General features: G+C 44.0%; 1 protein-coding gene across 3 annotated transcripts in view; it reads right to left on the bottom strand.

Moving 5' to 3' along the window:
* The window catches only part of USP25 (ubiquitin specific peptidase 25), a 96,500-nt gene extending 75,241 nt beyond the window's left edge, over positions 1–21,259 (bottom strand). For 2 of the 3 annotated variants that reach the window (XM_054202469.1, XM_054202450.1), the window contains exon 1: positions 21,085–21,258. In XM_054202469.1, coding sequence (XP_054058444.1) covers positions 21,085–21,129 — 45 coding nt within the window. In that variant the 5' untranslated portion in view covers positions 21,130–21,258. Of the gene's footprint in view, positions 1–21,084 lie in introns of all 3 variants that reach the window. The other variant, XM_054202461.1, reaches the window with a different exon arrangement.
* Between the last annotated feature and the right edge of the window lie 948 nt (positions 21,260–22,207).

Below are 22,207 nucleotides of genomic sequence, written 5' to 3' on the forward strand. Positions count from 1 at the left end.
CCATTAATCTCTAACTGAGTTATTTCAAGTCACACAGAAGTCAAAGAATGATTAAATACTTCCCTTCCCAGAAGGAAGAAAACTACAAGAATAGAAAAAAGTGTAATTTAATTTGTTTACACCTGATCAAAATGTTCTCTTACTCACAGGCTTGAGGGGTGGGCCTGTGCAAACCTCATGAAGTTCAATCAGGCCAAGTGCAAGGTCCTACACCTGGGTCATGGCAATCCCAGCCACAAATACAGGTTGGGCAGAGAATGGCTTGAGAGCAGCCCTGAGGAGAAGGACTTGGGGGTGCTGGTGGACGAGAAGCTCAACATGAGCTGGCAATGCACACTTGCAACCCAGAAAGCCAACCGTATCCTGGGCTGCATCAAAAGAAGCGTGGCCAGCAGGTCAAGGGAGGTGATTCTGCCCCTCTACTCTCCTCTGGTGAGACCCCACCTGGAGTACTGTGTCCAGCTGTGGAGTCCTCAACACAAGAAGGACATGGACCTGTTGGAATGGGTCCAGAGGAGGGCCACAAAGATGATGAGAGGGCTGGAGCACCTCTGCTATGAAGACAGGCCGAGAGAGTTGGGGTTGTTCAGCCTGGAGAAGAGAAGGCTCCGAGGAGACCTTATAGCAGCCTTCCACTACCTAAAGGGGGCCTACAGGAAAGATGGGGAGGGACTCTTTATGAGGGAGTGTAACGATAGAACAAGGGGTAATGGTTTTAAACTGAAAGAGGGTAGATTTAGATTGGATATTAGGAAGAAATTCTTTACTGTGAGGGTGGTGAGGCACTGGAACAGGTTGCCCAGGGAAGTTATGGATGCCCCATCCCTGGAAGTGTTCAAGGCCAGGCTGGATGGGGCTTTGAGCAGCCTGGTCTAGTGGGAGGTGTCCCTGCCCATGGCAGGGGGGTTGGAACTAGATGATCTTTAAGGTCCCTTCCAACTCCAACCATTCTGTGATTCTATGATTCTACCTGCTAACAGACTACCTAACAGGTCTTCAGAAACAATTCTGAGACTGAGTAAGGCAGTTAAGAACTCCTTAATACACCATTCCACTGGTGGCCTTCTCTCACATGCATTCACCATTCTCCCCTCATCCTCTCAAATCCGACATAACCACACCATGTTATTGTGCACAGACCTTTCTTGCAACTGCATGTTTAACTTTGCCGTTATTCTCCTTTACTGTTATGTTGACAACATGTTATCACCCATGAAACTGTGTTAGTACAGGTAATTGTTTCTTTTCATTACAAATGACAGTGCAGGCAGCTACTACCAAACTTTTCCCTCATTCATTAGTCAGAAAGCAAGATCAAATTTTCTTTTTGTACTTCTTTTCACGTAAGAAGTTTAAGATACACAATTGTACTTACATACAGAGAGCTGAGATTACTTCATTCTAGATGTAACTTTATCAGTCTAGTGCACATGCACTAAATTAAAGTCAAAACAGGTGAAGCTTATTTGTATTGAATTATATTCCTTTAGTACATGCTATTGTGGCATTTAGGATGATCTTACAAAAGGATTTTATTTTACTGCTTCCCATGACTGAAGTTTGGGGATTGAGTTCTAATGCAACCACTAAACAATTAAGTCTCTTCTGTATGGTAACTGATATTTAATAGAATACTTAGGACAGATTTCCACACACAAAGCGAGCCACCCTCCTCACCTCCTATCAATGCTTTGCGCAATTACATCTACCCAGAAGCTTTACTCTTCCTAGAGCCTGGGCTATCTTGAGTTGAAGTGACTAGCATATAGACCTTTAAATGTCCACAAACACTAATGTAGATAGATATTCTAAAAAACTATGATCATAATTCACTCAAAGGTTTACCAAAACTAGGCAAAAAAAGCTCGCACTACACTAAAGCAAAGCTGAAAAATGAAGAAGGCAGCCTACAAGTATTTACTAATGCCTGAAACATCTATACTACTATGTTAATTAAATCAGGTCAGCAAGGGAGATTCAGAACACAATTAGCAGTCCTAACATAAGCAAGCTGTCTCCTTGCCCCCCCCCCCAACACACCTCTTCCCTAATTCCCTATTTTTTCCAACCTTGCATTAGTAGAGGTTCAAATTCTCAATTAGAACTCACTGCACTTTAATTCAATTTAATAAACAACCTCTCTCTTCAAATGCAGATCCAAAAGAGATTATTCTAACAGAAGCAAGTGCAACTACTGGTGCAAAGAAACCCACTTCAATTCTTTCAGAGCTCATTGCCTGTATCTACTTTTGTTTGCCATCCTTTCCTCAAATTTACATGACAGATTCTGTAGTTTATCTATAGCACAGATCCTCCGGTTTAGTGAGTCAATACACCATGTATATTTGCCGTGTACATGTACCACCAAATGTCTTGTGTTATACATGCACACAGATATATATATATTAAAACTCACATACCCACATATTGAATTGCATTTGACTCAACTCTAAAAAGGCTCTGGTCTACGACACCAGATTCTGCCAGTGCAAGTGCTGCAGGGCAACCCAAATCCCTGGCCAGGCAAAGGAGATTGTCTGCTGATGCTATAGCTGCCCTGAGATCCAGCTGCTCACACACCTCAGTCCCACCACATCACGCAGCAATCGGTTCCCCAGGGCTTTCGTGCACAAGCTATTCCCAGCCTTCCCCCTTCCTCTGGCTCCCTGAGGTATGTGGTATGTATCTCTACGCTTTCAGCTCTTGGAAGATTTTAACTAACAGGAAATTCTCCCATTTTCCTGGATGGGGGCCAAATTTGTATATTAGGAATGCATGCTCTTATTTCCAATTCTTTTTCAGCCATCCCTCCCTTCCTCTCAGGAAATGCCCAATTAAGATTATCTGGTTTATAATCTCACACAATAGCATATTCAGTAGCTGTGCCAGTGCTGGTGAAGCAGAAAAGGACCTACACTATTATCTGCTTAGGGAGATACTGTGCCCAAATTAGTTCCACGACAGTACTGTAAACTCTGATAACTTATCAAAATCAGAGCAAAAAGCTAAATTGCACCAATGCTTTTTTGGACAGGGTGCATCTCGTATGTTGACTAATTCTGAACTGTACTTCAGATAAATCTGGGGAAAAAAATTAGCCACCTTTTGATCTGTTTTATTTTCTCATCTCTGTATCTTTTGAAGAAGTACATGTAAGCTTTGGCTTTCTTCATGGCAATATCCAAATATTTGTATTTGCAACATAAGCGCTTTCAAACTTTGAAGATAAAACAACCCTCTTCAGTTTCCAAGCAGAGAAATAGTTGTATGCTTAGTAATAAATGAGATGGCCCAACCATTACCAGGAGAAAACAGGGCCTACTGCATCACTACGCGGTTCATTTAAATAGTACATAATGAAAATGAACTATGGGTATCCCTTCCTTCAAGGGATGAATATTTGTACTAGAGACAAAAAGGGGGGGGGGGGAATGCAAATGCCGAGAACAGCATCTTGACTCACTTCCTCCACATAGAACCTGCTTGCTTTATTTTCCAGTGTAACACCGATTTTTAGCAATTTGTTGGACAAAAACCTGAACAATATTACACAAAATATTTAATATTAAAGACAATTCTAACATAACCTGAGATGCTGAGGACCTGCTAAATGGTACTGTTTGCATACAAGTAGCTAATAAACTCATTTCCTGTTATGGTGTTGCTGTAATGAGAAGAATACTGAGGGATTAGAGGAATGTAATCTTCTGTAAAAAGGCTTTCAGTTTCACTACAAACAAACAAACAAAAATTAGGAAATGTACAAAGGACAAGTATACTAAAGACCCTCAATTACTACCGTGAATGTTATTCTCTGCCACATTAATCATATCTCCCAGGAACAGTTAGAAGACCCACATACACTGCTGAGCATTATGGCTTCCAGCAACACAGACACATTAAACATCTTCTAAATAAGCTCTTGGTCAAATTCCAAGTAGGCAAATAAAACCCAACTCCTTCCATGAAGATACCAAGTTGAAACACAAGAAAACAGAGTCAACTCCAGAAGGCTTTGTTATACCACTTCTGTCCTCAAGATTTGTGTGTGTGTGTGTAGATTAAACATATGTATATAAATATGTAAATGAAGAAGTGAGTATATGTATACATATATTTTTAAAAGCAGTATTTTGCTAGTGCAAAGACCAAGTTAAATCTCTGCACAGGCTTTAAGGTGTTCATTCTTACAGTACCTTCCTAAAGCACAGCGGAATTAGGTTCCCTTGCCTGGTATCTGCTAAACTGGGTTTCCTTTTGTTCAGTCGTGAAAAGAGAAACCTCTCGCATGACATTGTATCCACCAAGAAAGTAGGTAAAGATATATTTTTATACACACACAAATGCAAAATGCTTCTCAGCTTTGGCTTGGACAAAAATCACCTGTGGGGAGCAAAGGACAGGAACAGAGACTGCAGAATTTCAGTGCGGGACTGCTGTGCGCAGACTGCCAAAACCTGCCAATTACAGCAGCAGCTTGTGCAAAGTGGATAATTACCCACCTGCAACCAGACTGAGAGCAAACTTACTTCAAGGACACACTGTACGGCAGTAACTTTCAGCCTGCCACAGCCTGGACCAAATACAAGTTTCATGGGGAAATGGCTTAAGTGCATTACTTACATGCATACAGTCCTCCATGAAAAATTCAAGGAAAAATCCTACTTCATCATAGTGTCACGTAAATCTATATTCACCAAGACAATACTCAGAATACTCTCGCCACATTTCTATGGTTTCCATGAACAATAACAAAGGTCTACTACTTCAATTGAAAATGCTTTAACAAGTGACTTCTCAATGAATTTCAAGACTTGATATTAAGGATTCTACACAACACAAGCGCACGCACTCATGCAAACACTCAATATTCTGAGCCTCATATCTGTGGCCCAAAAAAAAAAAAAAAAAAAAAGAGAGTCTCATTTACTCTCAACATATAACACTTACACTTATTTTAATCCAAGGTAATATTTAAACTTTTCGAAATCGGATTTTAAAGAGAGGCTTGAGGAGTTTGGTTAGTATTTACTGACACTAAATATAAGGCAAACCCACCTCAGATAGTTATACACATTTACCAAAAAAACTAAACATAAGCCAAATCATCACCTACGTGGGGAATACTGTTGCAATGAGCAGAAAACTCTGTCAGCTCACAGAGGGAAAGTCTGTGACTTTCCAAGCTACTCCACCCCTAGGCAGGGGAAGTATCTTCACACCCTTTCTTCCACACTCACACGGACAGCATAGGGAAGGAGAGAGACCCTAAAGCCAGGGTTCTTACACAGCTGAGGGGGAAAAAGTGAAAAGAAAGGGGGAAGCATCACCTTATTACTATATGGGTCTTCCTTGGCAAATTCTGGGGTGTTACAATATTGGAGTAATAATGCAGCTGGACAAGGCACCACTGAGTACATACATAGGATAACATGGAGAGTATTCAGAAAGCAACAGAAACTTAATTCCTTGAACATGTTTAGTGGATTTTGTCTCATTTTCTCTCAGGCCACAGAAGTACTGAAACTCAGCCCTGGACTCCAACTCGATAGCCCTGCCAATCTATGGCCTAGATTACAACTAATCATGCTCAGTTTGCATTTTCAAGAGATTTGGTTTTCCTCAGTGAAAAAGAAAAAAAAAAAAAAAGAACAACAACAACAACGAAGAAGAAGAAAACAGTGGCTAAAGGCAATATGAGTAGTCATTATAAAGTCAAAGCAAGAGTAAACACTGGGAAGGAACAAAAGCCATTTAAACTAACTTACAAGAACATGATAATAAATGGTGTGATCTACCACAACAGAAGTGTGAACCAACTCAAAAACCTTGTCATTTCCTTGTCATTTCCATCAAAGCAACATGGTTTAAAACCAATCCTCCACACCAAAAGAGGAACAAACAACAGAAATGTAACGGAAGTTCTGGCTTAAAATTAGTCTATGAACTGATTTATGAACATGGTTGCTTGAGTGAAGAAGCATGTGAAGAATTGCTTAGTTCCACATCTCCAGCTCTTACTGTTAACTACTCCTGAACAAACTTCAGTGAAAGGCTTATAATCAAGAAAGGATAACAGCCTTAGTACTTACTGTAAGACATAAAAGGTGTCAGAAATGTAAAATGACTGAGAGTTTTGAGGTCTGTGTTTTAAACCACCATCATGATTTCTCACACCCTGCTCTGCACAACAGAGAGCTTCCCAATAGCAAGGAGAACAGCTCTAAAAACTAATTAACTACCATAAAACCAATGAGATCTTTAGTTTCATTTACAGAATCACAGAATGGCAGGGTTGGAAGGGACCTCTGGAGATCATCTAGTCCAACCCCCCTGTCACAGCAGGGTCACCCAGAGCAGGCTGCACAGGAACGCATCCAGGCGGGTTTTGAATGTCTCCAGAGACGGAGACTCCACCACCTCTCTGGGCAGCCTGTGCCAGTGCTCTGCCACCCTCAAAGGAAAGAAGTTCCTCCCCCTGTTTAGATGGAAATTCCTGTGTTCAAGTTTGTGCCCATTACCTCTTGTCCTGTTACCGGGCACCACTGAAAAGAGCCTGGCCCCATCCTCCTGACACCCACCCTTTAAGTATAAGCGTTGATAAGATCCCACCTCACTCGTCTTTTTTCCAGACTGAAGAGACCCAAATCCTTCAGCCTTTAACTAGGTGCAGGTTAAGCTTCAAGGTTGTATTCACTGGAATGGCCACAGCAAAGTTTGCTTTACAAAAAAATCACTTTTGATTCTTACAACACACCAATAACTGACAGTAATTAGCAAAAATATCTCTGCTCTGATCCAAATCTGACGGGTGATTAGTTATCAGTGATAGCCAGGGGGCCTTTCGAAGCACCAGAACACGTTATCTGTAAACTACATATGAAATTCAGAAGGATTCCTCCGAGAGCCCATGAGTGCCATGTCCCAGCAGCACACTCCAGCCTCAGTTCACATCACAGTCCCAGCTCAACCATGTTCAGACCCAGTATCAAGAGAGATGCCAACAGCATGCACAAGCCACAGCAAATTAAAACCAGTGGGGCTCAATGATAAGCAACATTATACAGATAGAAAGGAGACAAGGCTAGAGGATGACAGATACACAGCTAAGTCTGCGTGTATATAAATATACACACACATATTTTCCAGTCACCACCGGCTGCTTTCTGTTGTAAAAGTTTCCGTCTTAATTTTTTTTTCCTCTGTTCATAGACATTTACCATCACGCCTGAATATTAAATTTTACAGTGTCTGCCCAGGTAGTATCACCAAGACACAGACTTTCTCCTCACAGGAAAGACTATTGCCTGGGGTATCATAATTTTACTATAGCAGCTGTTAAAGAGTGTCCTTTTGAATATCTTTTAAACAATTCATGAAATATTGTCTTTCTGAGTTCTAAAACAATGCTGCAAAGATCCACATTTTAACTTCCAGCTTTGAGATATTTTCCTTTACATCCCAAATCCGGTTTAAACCGTCACACCAAACACAAGCTATTCTGGCTCACGTTTGAGGCTCTTCACAAGTCCTTTCATCACCCATTTATTATCTGTCACTGAAGGCTAAGACCTACCTCTCAACTCGAGAGGGCAGTCCTGCTAGTCCATTCAAGTGTTTAGCTTTTTTACGTTGTTTTTTTTTTTTTTCTCCAACCAGCCATCACAATAATCTCACCCTGCTCCGCACAATACAGAAGAGCTCCCAAGAAAACAACAAACTAGTTCGTTCATTCTTCTTGCTCTGCTATTACAAGAACAGGGACAACAACTCTAGGAACAAACAAACCAACCCTGGAAGCTGCAAGCGTCCTCAAATCAGTGGGATCCCAGTCTCTGCAATACTTGCAAACACTAAAGTTTAAAGGGGCTGTCAGACCACAAGCTGTTTCTGACGAGTCAGCTGTCCTTCAGGCTGTAGCTCCTGCCAGTGCCGGCCAGCCTGGGCTGGTGTTGCCAGATGCCACCCACTCTGGCCACGAGCCACTCCTCCCTTTGAGCCAGCACTGCCACTTGCCTGAAGCTCCTGCAAGCCAGCCCGGGCTCTCAATATACCGTCAGAGAGCCGCTCTTTGCTTTTAATTAATTTCCTGCTGACTTAGTGAGAGTCAGAGTTGGGGCAAGGGGAGGACAAGACCAAGGCTGTGCCTATTTTCACTGGATTAAACTGTCATGGAGCAGCAGCCTTATGAGATTGAATTGTTTCTCTGCCTTTATTTTAATCCTATTTTTATCAAGTGAGAAAAACTGAGGGGGGAAAAAAGTCTCCTGCAGTTCTTATTCTACTCGGGCACTATCACAAAAAACTTAGTCCAACTAGAGCTGAATATAAAATTCATCCAGCAACACCACACTTGCAGGCATCTGATGCTCCCGGTGTGCCTGGGTGGTCAAAGCTGCACAACACACAAGTGAAGGCACACACCCAGGCACGCTCCTGCACGGGCTGAAGCCGCATCCTCTCCTCTCCCTCATTTAGGTGTTCGCATCTAGAAAGATCTCATTTACTGCAACTGTTAATGGCACAAGTATCAAAAATACCACCTCATCTGAGAACAGCTCTGCTATCTGCTCTAAGTAAGTGATACCAGAGAAGATTTCACAAACTAAACAATTTTTCCACACAAAATTCAGAGTATTACAGCTTAGAAATCCTAAATAAAAAGTTAAATTGCATTTTTTAAGACAGGTCTTTTACAAAGAGTCCACGGTATTCAATAGCAGGGACACATGTGGGCAAAGAACTCAGCTGTCTGGTCTGAATAGTGAAAGAAAAAAAAAAAAAACAGAAAGCCTTTCAATAAAGGCTTTTCCATTTAGTCTGATTAAAAAAACATTACTAACCTGATTTCCTACAGAAACAGGCCTTGAGATCACCGAGTGTGCACGTACCCAGGCACACCTGCCCTCCTATCTGCCAAGAGCAGCAGTCTCAGCAGCCCAAGGCCACCTCGGCCAGACCCCTGGACTCCCCCTGCACCCTTTATAGCACCCCCCAGGGGGCCGGGGGCTGCCCCCAGCTGCTCGGCCAGCCAGTACGCAGCTCCCAACGGCGCTGCCTGCTGCTGCCCACCTCCCAGGCCACGAGAAGTAAGGTGAGAGGACACAGTGGGCTGGGGAAGAAGAGCGGAGGGGAGCACCTCTGCCCTGCTGCAGGAATGTCTTCCGGAGGTGAGCTCATCCTGCGCCAATGGATCTCCCCACCCCAACTTTTAATCCAAGGTGCATTACAAGAGGAAATTCCATCAGAAAAGCCAGGCACCATAGAATGGTTTTGGTCAGAAGGGACCTTAAAGACCACCTAGTTCCAACCCCCCTGCCATGGGCAGGGACACCTCCCACTAGACCAGGCTGCTCAAAGCCCCATCCAGCCTGGCCTTGAACACCTCCAGGGATGGACCATCCACAGCTTCCCTGCGCAACCTGTTCCACCACCCTCATAGGAAAGAATTTCTTCCTGATATCCAATCTAAATCTACTCTCTTCCAGTTTGAAGCCATTACCCCTCATCCTATCACTACATGCCTTTGTAAAAAGTCCCTCTCCAGCTTTCTTGTAGGCCCCTTTCAGATACCAGAAGGCCTCTATAAGGTCTCCCCAGAGCCTTCTTTTCTCCATTATTTCCCACATTCAGTAAAATTATTTAATAGCTTATCCTGCCCTCTACTAATCATTTAAAATGAAATCCTGTGAAAAGACACACATAGTTAGCTTGAACGGAAAATAAATAAGTAAATTCTGCAGAAGAAAGAGACTACAGATAACACTAAGTCACCTAAAATCCGGGGCAGCATTTAACAGGTTGCCTGCAAGGTGACAGGTTTCTGACAGCAGTTCCAGCTTCTCCGGTGAGACAGCCTTTCCTGGGTCAAGCGCCAGGACGACGCTGGCACGTGCTGCATCCCTGCAGAAAGGCCACCGCCAACACCATGGACTGCCGGCCTGTGAAGGTCAGCGAGCAGCTTTCATTTCCCTTAGGTAACAACCTCTGCAGATGCAGATGACATTAGAATTAAAGTGAACCTCAAACACAACAGAGGCACTACAGTATTTTAAAAGGTGCTGAGATTTGTACTGAGGATCAGCATATAAGTTTACTACCTCACAATTAAAGAAATAGTAAATTCAACAGTGCATTCCACAGAGGGCAACAGAAATTTTCTAGGACATTTTCTTTCAAGGAGGAAAAAAAAAAAAAAAGAAAGTCTTGAGGATCTTTGGTGGTGGCTTTTTTTAACAGGCTTTGAATAACCTTATATTGAAATGCACGTTTGCCTCAGCTCCCAGAGGAAGCTGAACATGTTATATTCTAATATGTTAGGACATGGACTCAAGAACCTTACAACTCTGGTTTATAACCACCAGTTGTTATCATTTAGCCCTGTCAGTCTTCCCTGTCTCAGTGGTGTGGTGGCAGTATCACCAATAGTGACTTTCTGACATCTTTCATCACCTCATACCTATCCGAAACTTCATACGTTGACTGAGTAAAAGGGATATGAAAGACTCCTCTGAAGAGTTCACATTTTTGAGAAATAATTTGAAACATAAAAAAAGTTAAAATTCTGTGCTGCCTTCCTAGCAGCAGCATTATGCCAACACATTCACCATCAAACAACAGAAATAATAAATTCCAGTAGCAAGATTTTCAACCCTTTTCTACTCAGTAAGGTCACAAAGCAACAGAGTCCTTGGCACCTTTGCTGGAGATGGCAAGCAGCTGCAAATTCCTCCCCTTGTCTACAACAACACACCAGAGTCTGTACACTGCACACACACACATTTACCAGCCTTCTTTAAATCAGCCCCAGAAAAAGCTTCAAGGAAACGTGTCAAGTTAGCAAGAGATGGAACTGGTGGCTATGGGGAAACCTGTCCATCTTTAGCATCAATAAATCCAGAGGTTACCCAGGTTACAGCAGGCTGTACCCAAAAAAGCAGCCCAGACAGCTTCAGGTGAGGGGACAATTATGGTCCATCCAGGGCGATCACAAGAGATGTTCTGGGGCTTTCAGCATCAAGTCCCATAAAACAGATGCAAGACTGGAGGGAACTTTTAAACGTTGCCAGTAATACGTTGATATTTTTTAATTTCCAAACAAGTACAGGAATACAGCAAGAAACAGAAGACTTCACTCTACTACCCCACTAAAAATAAAAAAATTATAAACTTAGGTCCCTGGATCAAAAAAATCTTCCCGATTACTACCACAAAATAATCAAAAGGTTCTAACGTAAGGAAAGAAAATGATAGTGGGAAAGTCTCTAAATGAAAAGAGCATGGTCCTCAAACAGGTGAGGTTACATGCAAGACGAGCAGAATTTGAAAAAGAGAAGCTGACAAATAGGAACATAGGTAATACCAAGAAGCAGAATGCAATTCTGCAAGCTGTTCAAAAGCTATTTAGCTTAAAAAAAAAATTACAAGATTAAAACCTTTCTCTCACATATTTTCCCATGATTCTGTACCAAAACTAAGCAGAAGTTAAAGTCTGCAAAATACAGAAATGCTTTCTCAGTCATAAGATTTCTGGTGTACAATGAAATACATAGTATTCAGTCTTCTAACCAGGCCATTTATACCTGAGCACTTTGGGACTTGTTTTAAAAAAAAAAAAAAAGGTACATTTCCAACAGCTGTGGTCCCAGGAGAAACTTCTTTTTCAAAGTAGCTAACTTTCAGAGGAATAAAATGAAACTGAACACAAAAGGAAAGCGGAGTAGGAGTCTGTTCTTGCTATCTCCTCCTCTTTTAAAAAGAATGAAGAATGCCTCATGCCTGTGCTTACCCAGCGTTTTCCAGATGCTTACTTTAAAGCACCCTCAAAGCATATACCTGAATGTGAATGAATACTATTTTCAACATCCACCCAGCACTTTTTTTTTTTTTTTGCCTGGCTTAATCCCAGTAAAAACACAGCTAAATTCAACTACTCAAGATGATTTTTTTTTTTAATTGAAATTTTATTGAAATTCAGAAAGAGTCGTTTTTGGTTTGAGAATAAGAATAGAAATTTTCAGCACAGGTATCTGACTTTTCTTGAAGTCATAGAATCATTTAGGTTGGAAAAGACCTTTAAGATCATCAAGTCCAACCATTAACCTAACTCATACAGCTGTGAGAACAGCTATCACAGAAGCCATTCACAAACTCAAGCCTAACATTCACTATTCACCAAAAACAATAGATGGCATTAAATATAGCTACCCAATTCACAATCAAAAAAAACTCTTAACATCACAGACTCAGACCCTAATGTCAAATGAACATCCTGTCTTAATTAAAAGGAGCCCTCTGGATTATAAAGTACAACACAATTGAAATAATGACACGTCAATTGGTAGGAAGGAGCCACAGAAGCATATAATGCCATTTTATCACATGCATTAATTTCCATGAATTCTGTCTAGACCAAAGTAAGATACAAGGGTCAATTAAATTTAAATAGCTACAGATCATGCCTTGAAAACACTAATGACTCTCTGAAAAGCTTTTATTAAATACATTATTCTGTCTACATGTACTTACTCTAAACCTTAAAAATACGCTTTCACCCGATGGCTAAAAAAAGCTTTAGTCAAGTATATTATAAACACAATCTGCATTTGCTTGACACCTAAACTTTGATAAGCTTGACTGTTGCCAATTAGTTGATAACATTTTAAAAGAAATATTGTGCGGGGTATTATTTTTTTTCAGCAAGAATGCACCTGTTAAAATAATTCAGAAACCTACAATAAACAAAAGCTTCAAGTCAAAGCTGTGCATGTCAGAATAACACTTATTATAATTTGCATAACGATATTTATGCTGCCTTACCAAAAAAAAAAAAGTGTTTTACATACACAAATCTGTGTCAGGCGATGTTTCCAAAGTTAAGCTAGTTGCACTCCGGCCTTCAAGCTGTTCCACACCGCATGTTCTTTGGATTCCACCTCTCCAACATCCTTACTTCAGAGAGCTACATTGAAACTTTGAATACTCAGTGTTGTCACTTTTCACAACAGTGCTGTTTCTGTTAAAGTCCCATCATCAGGTAACATCAGGTTTCAGGGAAACTCTCACGATGATGGCTTTCAACATGCTCCTGAATTTTATCCATTATGGCAAAGAAAAGCAAAAGTATGTAGCTAATGACATTTTCAAAAGAATGAAAATGAAACCTAACTGAAAAAAAACAACCCACAAATCAGCGCCTTCTTAAATTGCAAAAGTCTACGTGTAAATAGATTAAATATTTTCATTGTTTTTGAATGCTTGGAAGTAATGATGTTACTGAATACATGGAAAACCAGTCCATAACTAAATAGACAAGAACTCGCAAAGCCTGCCACAGATGTCTGAAGTTATCAGTGTCCTACTTGCAACATTTTGTGTTAATCTGTCCTTTACACCATCTTAGGACCCAGTTCTTCCTTCATAGCACTTCATCGGAATCACAATAATATTGACTCAAAATGTTGCTTAACATCTCATTCCTGTTAAAGCCTAAAACCACAAATTCTGCACCACGTTCAGGAAAGCTACTACATAGTTCAGTGTGTTAAAACCACCCCTCAATCAGAAGATCCAGCCCTGCAGGTTTCATCAGCAGAAGGCAGCACAACACCTCTGCCACTCCAGGTCACAGACCGGCGTACTTGTCCCGGATGTCCAGGCAGGGAGGTGGAACCCACTGCAGCAAAGAGACAGACTTACATTGCCTTTATTTGCTTCTGAAAACTGGGATGGTAACACAGACCAGAAAGGTGCCATGGACAGGATTACTCAAAAGGAAGCGTCATGAAAGTTTTCAGTTACTGGTCCGTAGAACCCTTAGTGTATTGCAAGTTTTGAAGTGCTGAAAAAAATCTAGTGATAGATCTAAAGCCTGCAATACAGCATTAAAATTTGCACTCTCTCATTGTAAGAAAGCAACATTTTAGATGGTGATTGTACTCAGCCACAGCACACACTCTGGCTGCTCTCCATGCTACCTGTGAGTTTGGCTGGGGCGTGTTGGCACAACACAGCTTATGACAACATGTATATTCAGCACAGCATTAATGTAAGGTAACACAAAAAAAAACCCCTGACATGCGCTGTTCAGAAGACTGTGTTGCCAAATTAAGAGTTACAAGTGTTCACAAAGAATAGCAAGAGACGCCCTTTGCCAACCTGATGCAGGAAACAGGAAAAAGTGTTTCCTTCAACTTGGCGCAAAGCCCGAGTCTGTACCATCATGCAAGGCATGCCCCCGCTATCCTGTTCAGCAGGAAAGCAGCTCACCACCGCATCTTTACCTCAGCCTCACAGCTTTAGATTACTTTGTCACCGTATTTTCTCTCTGTTTTTCAATAATAAAAAACAGTAAGAATTCGTAAAACAAGTTTCAATTTTGCATAGTTTTACATGCAACTAACTATTGTGATTCACAGTACTAGCTTTTCCTTATTAATTATACTTGACCACTCATTAACCAGAACTTTGCACGTATCACAGTCCCGAAGTGAATGGGAGGAGTTACCGCCCCATTTATTGCACACTTAGCTCTCTGGCAGAAGTCACATGCGAGTTATATTAGTTTCACTGAACTAGTGAAACTGAACTAATATTCGCTCCAGTCAAATATTTTCTACTCTTGGCAGTGGCTGACTTCTTTAACAGCACCCCAACTGATGAAGTGTAATCATCAGCTCATACAAGCAGTCTTTACTTCCTAATGGGGAAAAAAAAAAAAAAAAAAAAAGACTGAAGTCTACCCTGCGTTCATAAAATCATTTAGAAATATGCTGTCACAACAGCCTCTCCTGCATTAGTCACCTAATACTCTGGCTTGTTATTTGCATCGTGATGCTACGCTGCTACCCCAGGCAGGAGCCAACAGCCCCCTCCTGAGAAGCTGAATGCTCTCAGACTACAGGTGTCTATCTGCTGACTAAAGACCATCGCATCAGTAACTGAGTCACTGGGCTTTGGTGGGGAAGTTTTAACACATCCATCTAAATAAAATTAAACAAAACAAAACCACGAAACCAAACACAAAGAACCCCAACACACACACACAAACCTTTATTGGGACTCAGTGCAACCTTCCCGCCCTTTCATAATCACACTGGTTATCACAAGAGAACTAGAAAGTGAAAGCGCTCAGGATACTTTCGTTTCCCAGAACAGCTGCTCCCACACGTGTAGCTTTCCTACTCAGTGAAAGCAGAAAAACTTTCCTGCCTCGGTCCAGGTCCTGGCAACACACACGCATGCCCTCCTCAGATTTTTAAGAGCTCTGTTTTATAAGAAAGACAAGAAGTCAATAATTTAAAAAAAAAAAAAACAAACCACAACAAACAAAACCAAAAAGTCGGTCTTTTAAAGGAATTTATTCCTACATGAAAACACGTTAAGTGAAGACAATGCTTTTACGCTTTTGTTTACTTTTTATGCTAAGGAATACCAGGAATGTCACGTTTCACTCTTAGCTTTTGCCAGATGACCAGCTGGGAATTGCAAGTCAGCATCTTCACTACAGAAATCTAAGAGCAATAAAACATAAAGGAACCCTAGAAGCACCCCTGGGTGCCTGAATAATTCCCCCCCACCCACATCACTGTCACCGCCAGCAACGGCCGTACAGGGCGGGCTGACTGATGCAGCAATTCCTGGCATGGGTGATGCATAAGGGTTAGACACCTCCCAGATAGTTCTGCAAGGACCTCGGCCCAGCCTGAGACAACAACCTTCAGGTCGGCTGGGGCATCAAGTCAATTTAACAACTCAGCTGCTGGATCAGCGCCCAGCACCCAGGGTGACCCTCAACCCAACCATGCACATCACCAAAGTTATGGAGGCAGCTTCTCGCTAACTGAATAATGGGACTGTCAACACTTGGGTGTGCTCTTCAGCCAGGAAGAAAAGAAGATTTATCCAAAAACAGGACAGAAAACGTATAAATGTATCTTTCATTCTATTTTTCATTCCAGTTAGAGAAGTCTGTGAACAACAACTGAATTCACAGGATTAGCGAGATGCTACTTCCTGCTGTAATGTATCTTTTCAGGCATAAGAGTGCAAGAAAAGCAACTGTTCAATTATCCTCACACTTATCTTTACAAAGCACTTTCAAAAATGTGAAATATTTTTCTATTTTGAGACATGGGTAATTTGCTTTATGACCTTTTCCTAGAAGCTGATGGGTTTTGTCATCTTTTGTAGGTGCCACTCCTAGTAGCTGTAGATATAGCATTAGTCTAAAAATATGTTGGGTTTTGTTGGGGTTTTTTTTTGTTGTTGTTTAGGAAGTACTAAAGATATTTTAAAATAATAATATTACAAAAGGCTAACAGGAAAATGTATAAACCTCATATTTTCATATTCTGAAGCACTATTTTTCTTTCAAGGTGTGGACCAAAAGATATTTAAAGACTTATTTCAGATAGATGCCAGTGGTAGTACTATAGTTGTAAACTCCTGCTACCACCATCAAAATCGTTACGTAACTTTTGTGAAAGGTTTTCTAGAATGCAACAGGTTTTAAACTGCTATTAAAGGTTTGAGAAATGCGTACGTTCATACCATACTATACCAATAAAAAAAATTCCAAGATTCAGCAGGATTGCATAGCTACTAAAAAAAAAAACAACACACCCCTAACCACACACACACACACGCCCTCTCCCACCAAAATTCATCAGAACATTCACAAAACCAGAAGGCATTCAGCATACCAGCCTGACAAGGGCTTTCAAAATTACTCTGAACCACTGACCTTTGCAGCTTGCTCTAGCTTTTAGAAAATACAAACAGGAATCTCTGTAGAAGGTGTAACTACAAGCAATACAAGCGCTTTTTTTTTTATTAACTTCTTTTTTTAATTCATAACAAGATGCTTATATCTAAAAGCACAACTTCACAGCATTTCAAATAATTTTTGCAAATTACTTAGTAGTTGGTGCAAACACTTTCAGTAAACCAGTCTGGTTATTCTGCTCATTCTGGCCAAAGGAGGTATATAAACACTTATCATAAGAGCAGCAGCAGGTATAACCCCCCCATATTCAAGCCTACCACGCAAGGAGCCTGCCTGCCACACAGTCTGAACACAGGCTGCCCGTTCGCAGGGAGATGTGTCACCCACCCTCATTACACGACCCAGGGTGCATTTCACAGATACAGGAGCACACCTGCGTGTTGGTCACAGGCAAGAGCAGCTCTGGCTGCATGATGACAGCAGGAGCCTGCAGCCTCTTGGATCCACCAGGGCAAACAGTCGGTCAGGAAACCCTGAACTCAATTGATCAAAACACATAGATTTTAAAGGCTGTATCCTTGGAAGGTTGTCACCTACCAAGATGATAAAAAAAAAAAAAAATGAGCACAACTCCCAAAATACCTGCCTTGCATACCAACTCCTCAGTAGATATTCTTTGTGATCACCTCCTGCCATTCAGGACTGCACCAACGTCCCTATTTCGTTTGTTGGAGACATATGACTGTATCATCTTCTGTATGAACAGCTACAGCGTTATTAAGAAGTTAGTGGCTACTGCTTTCAGGAAAGAAAAGCAGTCAGTACCATATTATTAACTAACTCTTTCAATAAGTACATCAAATACACAAGACAAGCAGAGCAGAAGCACACAGGTGAGCTAGCACAATTTTCTCCTTACTACTCCAAAAGCAAAGGAGAGGAAGTAAGTAGTATTAGACCTTGCTTTTAGCCATGCATTATTTCAAGTGGTAAATATCCTTAAAGGTGTGGAGGTTTTGTTGTGTTTTTTTTTTTCTCAAAAGAAGCACAAAAGAGCTGAGCTGACACACCTAACTTTATTCTACTATTCCTGTGATTACACTGCCAATATGCTGCTGAATCACAGGTCTGAAATAACAGTGGGTGTGGGAAACCGAAGGACAGATAAAACAGACTTTAAATCCATGTATCAACCAACGCTCCGTCTCTCTCCAGAAGCAGTAGAACTTGATAATACACATTGCTGAAAGGGCAGCTAAGTGTCGCCCTTTAAAACCCAGCTTCTTCAATCTGCTGTTCTGAGATGACCGTCACAAGAATTATTTGTTAGAGCTGAGACACTGCTGAAACACGTATGACCTCTCCACATCTTTTCTTCCAATTACTAGAGAAATCACCATTCGCCCCAGCCCCTGTTGGTGACCCCGCTGTTTAAGGGACACTGGATGAGGGAAGGGTCTGCGCAGCATGAGAGGAAGCCCGGGATGGTGTTCCTCCAGGAGAAAAATCAACGTAAATGTGCACCAGTGCAAGTTGTCCCCACAGCAGCAATGCAGGACTGCCTGGAGTACTGGGAATCCTGCAACAAAAATGCCTCAGCTCTTCAGCAGCAAAACGCCTGACAAAAAGTATTTTACTGGATGGAAATACAGATAGGGCAATACCAGAAGCTACTTTTTTTTTTTTTTAACTTCCCAGGACATTTACCTTTATTCATATCCTTTAGTCTTAATATGAATGTTACAGATAACCTATAGACACCTAATGACGACAGAGAAGCACACAAGAGCTGCAAGCAATGACAGTAACATGACTAATTATTTGCTTCAGGAGATAAATTACAAGTTTGAACTAGGAGTCAAGATGACCAGTAAACATGAAAGAAAGAGTTTCATTTGACCCTATCCAGATGCCTTAAGTACACAATAAACTAAAGATAGCTTCAGTGGGAAATGGGCTGTTTGTAGTTAGAGCATTTATTAATACAAACCGACATCTCCAAGTACTGCTGAAGTTTGACACATACTTCCTGTATGACAGTAAGAAAACATCTGATGAACAATGTTGGGAACCACAATTCTGAATAAGGTATGCTGATGACTCAGGCATCTCTTGGAAATCCAATATATTTCTGCTTGTATGTGGTTTCTTCACACTAACAGAAAACAATCATGACAAACTTTGAGGTCTCCAGAACAAACTCTTGTTATTCATGGAGCATGGGATTTTCTTCTTTTGAGGGAAGACGATGACTTCCTGGTATAGTAACCTCTCCACTTTTTAACTGTGGATCAGGCCACTGTACCTTCACAATTTTTCTTCTTACATGCAAATAAGCTGAACAATGTTAAAGTTTGTGATCCATTTAACTATCCTTTAATCTCACTAACCAATGAGATACTTGCTTTGGAGTCAAGTAATATTTTGTTGCTAAACATTCTCAAGACTGGACTTCCTCCCCCCTCCCCTCAGCATGCAATTAGGGATAAAGTAGGTAACAAGGAGTTTCAGATAATATAATAATCTGATGATTCAACAGAAATAAAAAAAGAAAATCCCTGCCATGAAAAACATCTGTTATTTTATACAGTTTGTCTAGATACTTAGGCAAGTAATCACCATCTGTAGGTGCCGACTACAACTTTAGAATTATTGCTCATTATTTTTTTTCATTTTACTGCAGTATGGATCTACCACAATCAATCTCCAGCCACCCTTTAAACCTATGCTCAATTTGAAACTAAAGTAATCCTGAACTACCAAGCTGCAAGCAGTAGTTTAGCTGAAAGCTAACATTTCTTCTTCAGAATTACTGACAGAAAGCGCAAACAGGCAGCTCTGACCAGCACCTACCAAGTATTGCATAACAGAGTATCCGATATAATAATCAAGGAATATTTAAGTAAACCATCAACAACAGGTTTTGTACAAGATAACCTCGCTCACAAAAGCTGTCAGGTGTGCAGCAGCAAGAAATGAAGTTGTTAAACACAGGAGACACACACATCACATGGGACCTGGCAGCAAAACTCTTGCTAGCACACCTCAGTTCAAAGCACTACTGACTGAGGAACCAACAGACCAAATTAGTCGGGTCAGCCCTTGCCTTCCTGCTGAAGTGGCCAAAATCAGCGCTAAGTACTTCCAACTATGATAGCAGTCTCTGACGAGACATGCCTCTCCCTCCAAATGAGCTTCTTCAATCTAAGTTGTACCACTTCAACCAATTATACTTTAATCACCACCTTCCCACTGTCCACTCTTACGACTGGAGCCATTTAATTTCCACACTGACTATACCAAAGCAAATATACCTTTATTCTTTTATAAAAGCATCACAAGCCTTAAAAAAAAAAAAAAAAAGGAAGAGGAGGCAGTCACAACCAGAACAGTTGCATTAACAAACAACAGTTACCTTTAAAAAATTAAAAAAAAAGGTTTCTTTTTATCCTGCCAGTGCACTTCAAGCAAAGAAGAGCTTTAGAAGGTTTCCTTTTTTTTTTTGACAGAGAAACATTTTCCAGCAACTCCTGCTGCACAGCAAAAGATTCAGAAGCACTGCCGTTCGCTTCACCCCATTTCACGCTGCACGTTATAATACGGCTCCCTAAATCCAGCACTTTTTTTTTTTTTTGCACTCCAGGAAGAGAGCCGTGTGTCACAGGCTGGAAACGCCGCTGCCCCCCGGCAGGCAGGAGGGATGCCGGGGCAGGAGGAGGGATGCCGGGGCATGCAGGAGGAGGCTCACGCCGTGCATTTGCAGCATCCCCTCCCCTTCCCGGGGACCGCACCGGGGGCTCGGGCGGGACCTCACCGACGCGCCGCTCCCCCCTCCCCGCAAAGTGCAACAGGCCCGCCCGGGGCCCCGGCGCCGGCCCAGCACGGGGAGCGGCGGGTCACCCCCGAGCCGCTGGCGGGGGGACCCGGCCCGACCCGGGGGAAGCTGGGCCGGGGTTACGGCGGCCCCCCCACTCCCCATCGCACTTCCCCCCCAGCGGCTCGGCGGTGGCTCCGGCCCCAGCCCGGTGCTGAAGCGGCGGGGGGCCCGGGAGAGGCCGCCGCGCCGCGGGGAAGGCCGGGTCCCCCCTCGCCTCTTCCTCGCCCGGGGGAAGCTTCCCACGGGCCCCGGAGGCGGCGGGAGGGGGGCTGCGCCCCCGTTGCAGGGTGGAAAAGTTGCCGGCGGGGCGGGGGCCGCCCGCGGGGGCCGCGCAGGGAAGGAGCAGCCGCGGGGGTGGGGGGGCCCAGGCCCGGGCGAGGCCGGCGGGCAGGGAGGCGACGAGGGGCGCGCAGCCGGCTGCCAGGCCGGGCCCTGGCGCAGCAGGCGGGCCAGGACGAGCTATGCCGTGCCGGTGTCTCACCTTGGCGGCGCCGCCGGGCTGCAGCACGTTCTGCTCCACCGTCATGGCCCCCGCACGGCTCCCGGCTGCGCCCCGGGCTCGGCGGGCGACGGCGGCGGCGCCGTGCGGCAGCGGCTGGGCCGGGCCCGGGCTGGGCGAGCGGAGCAGGAGGCGGAGGCGGCGGCAGCGGCGGAGGAGGGGCGGGAGGGGGAGCCCGACTCACCGCCAGGCGGGCGGGCCGCCGAGGCGGGCGGCCGCCATGGGGCAGCGCGGATCCGCTCAGGCCCCGCTGTCACTCCCAGCGCGGCCGCCCCCGCCCAGCCTGCCAGGAGCGCCCAGCACGCCGCCGGCCCCGCCCTCGGATCTACTCGGCCCGGCCTGGCCCGGCAGCGGCGCCGCCCCACGCACCTGCCCCGGGCGGAGCCCCCCGCCGCGGTAGCGGCGGCGGCTGCCCCCGGTCGCCCTCGCCGAACGCCGCTACCCTTCCCAGCGGTTTTTACACCCGCCGCCTCCATCTTGGCGGCGGCGCCCGCCCCCGCGGCACAGCAGCGGGCTGGCCTTGGCCCCAGGGGGAGCAGCCCGGCCCCGCCGAGCCCCGCCACCTCCGGGCCCTTCTGCCAGGGGGACCCCGAGACCTCCCCTCCGGCCCTGGCAGGGGCAGCCCCGCCGCGCTACCGCCCCAGGGAAAGCGGCGGCGTAGCCCCGGTCTGGCGGAGGCACCGAGGGCCCCTGTGTCCCGCCGGGGCGTGGGCCGGCCGCGGGGCTTCTCCCGGGGCGGGGGGCCACGGGCGGCAGTCACTAGCCGCCCGGGAGTCACCAGCGTCTTTCGGGTTCTAGAGCCCGGCGCTTTCCAGGGGTTTTGCGGGAGATTTCTGACCCATTTCCAGCGCTCCTGGCGACAACAGACCTTAGCACCAAACGGCACCTAAAGTTGCAGATCTACCCCCCACACACACGCTTAGGTTTAGCTGGGTGAGGTGGAGGTATTCAGCGTTCTAATTAAAGGGGAACGTCCTTCACTATTTCACTGCTGATTAAAGAGGCGTGGGGAGGGTGTCGGGTCTCGGAATTTTGGCACCGCAGCTCAACGGTGTGGGGAAAGGTTGTCCCTCTGTCGCTCCGCTCTGGGGAACGAAGGGAAGGG

This window comes from Rissa tridactyla, chromosome 1 (assembly GCF_028500815.1).
Source record: "Rissa tridactyla isolate bRisTri1 chromosome 1, bRisTri1.patW.cur.20221130, whole genome shotgun sequence".
NCBI classification, from domain to species: Eukaryota; Metazoa; Chordata; class Aves; order Charadriiformes; family Laridae; genus Rissa; species Rissa tridactyla.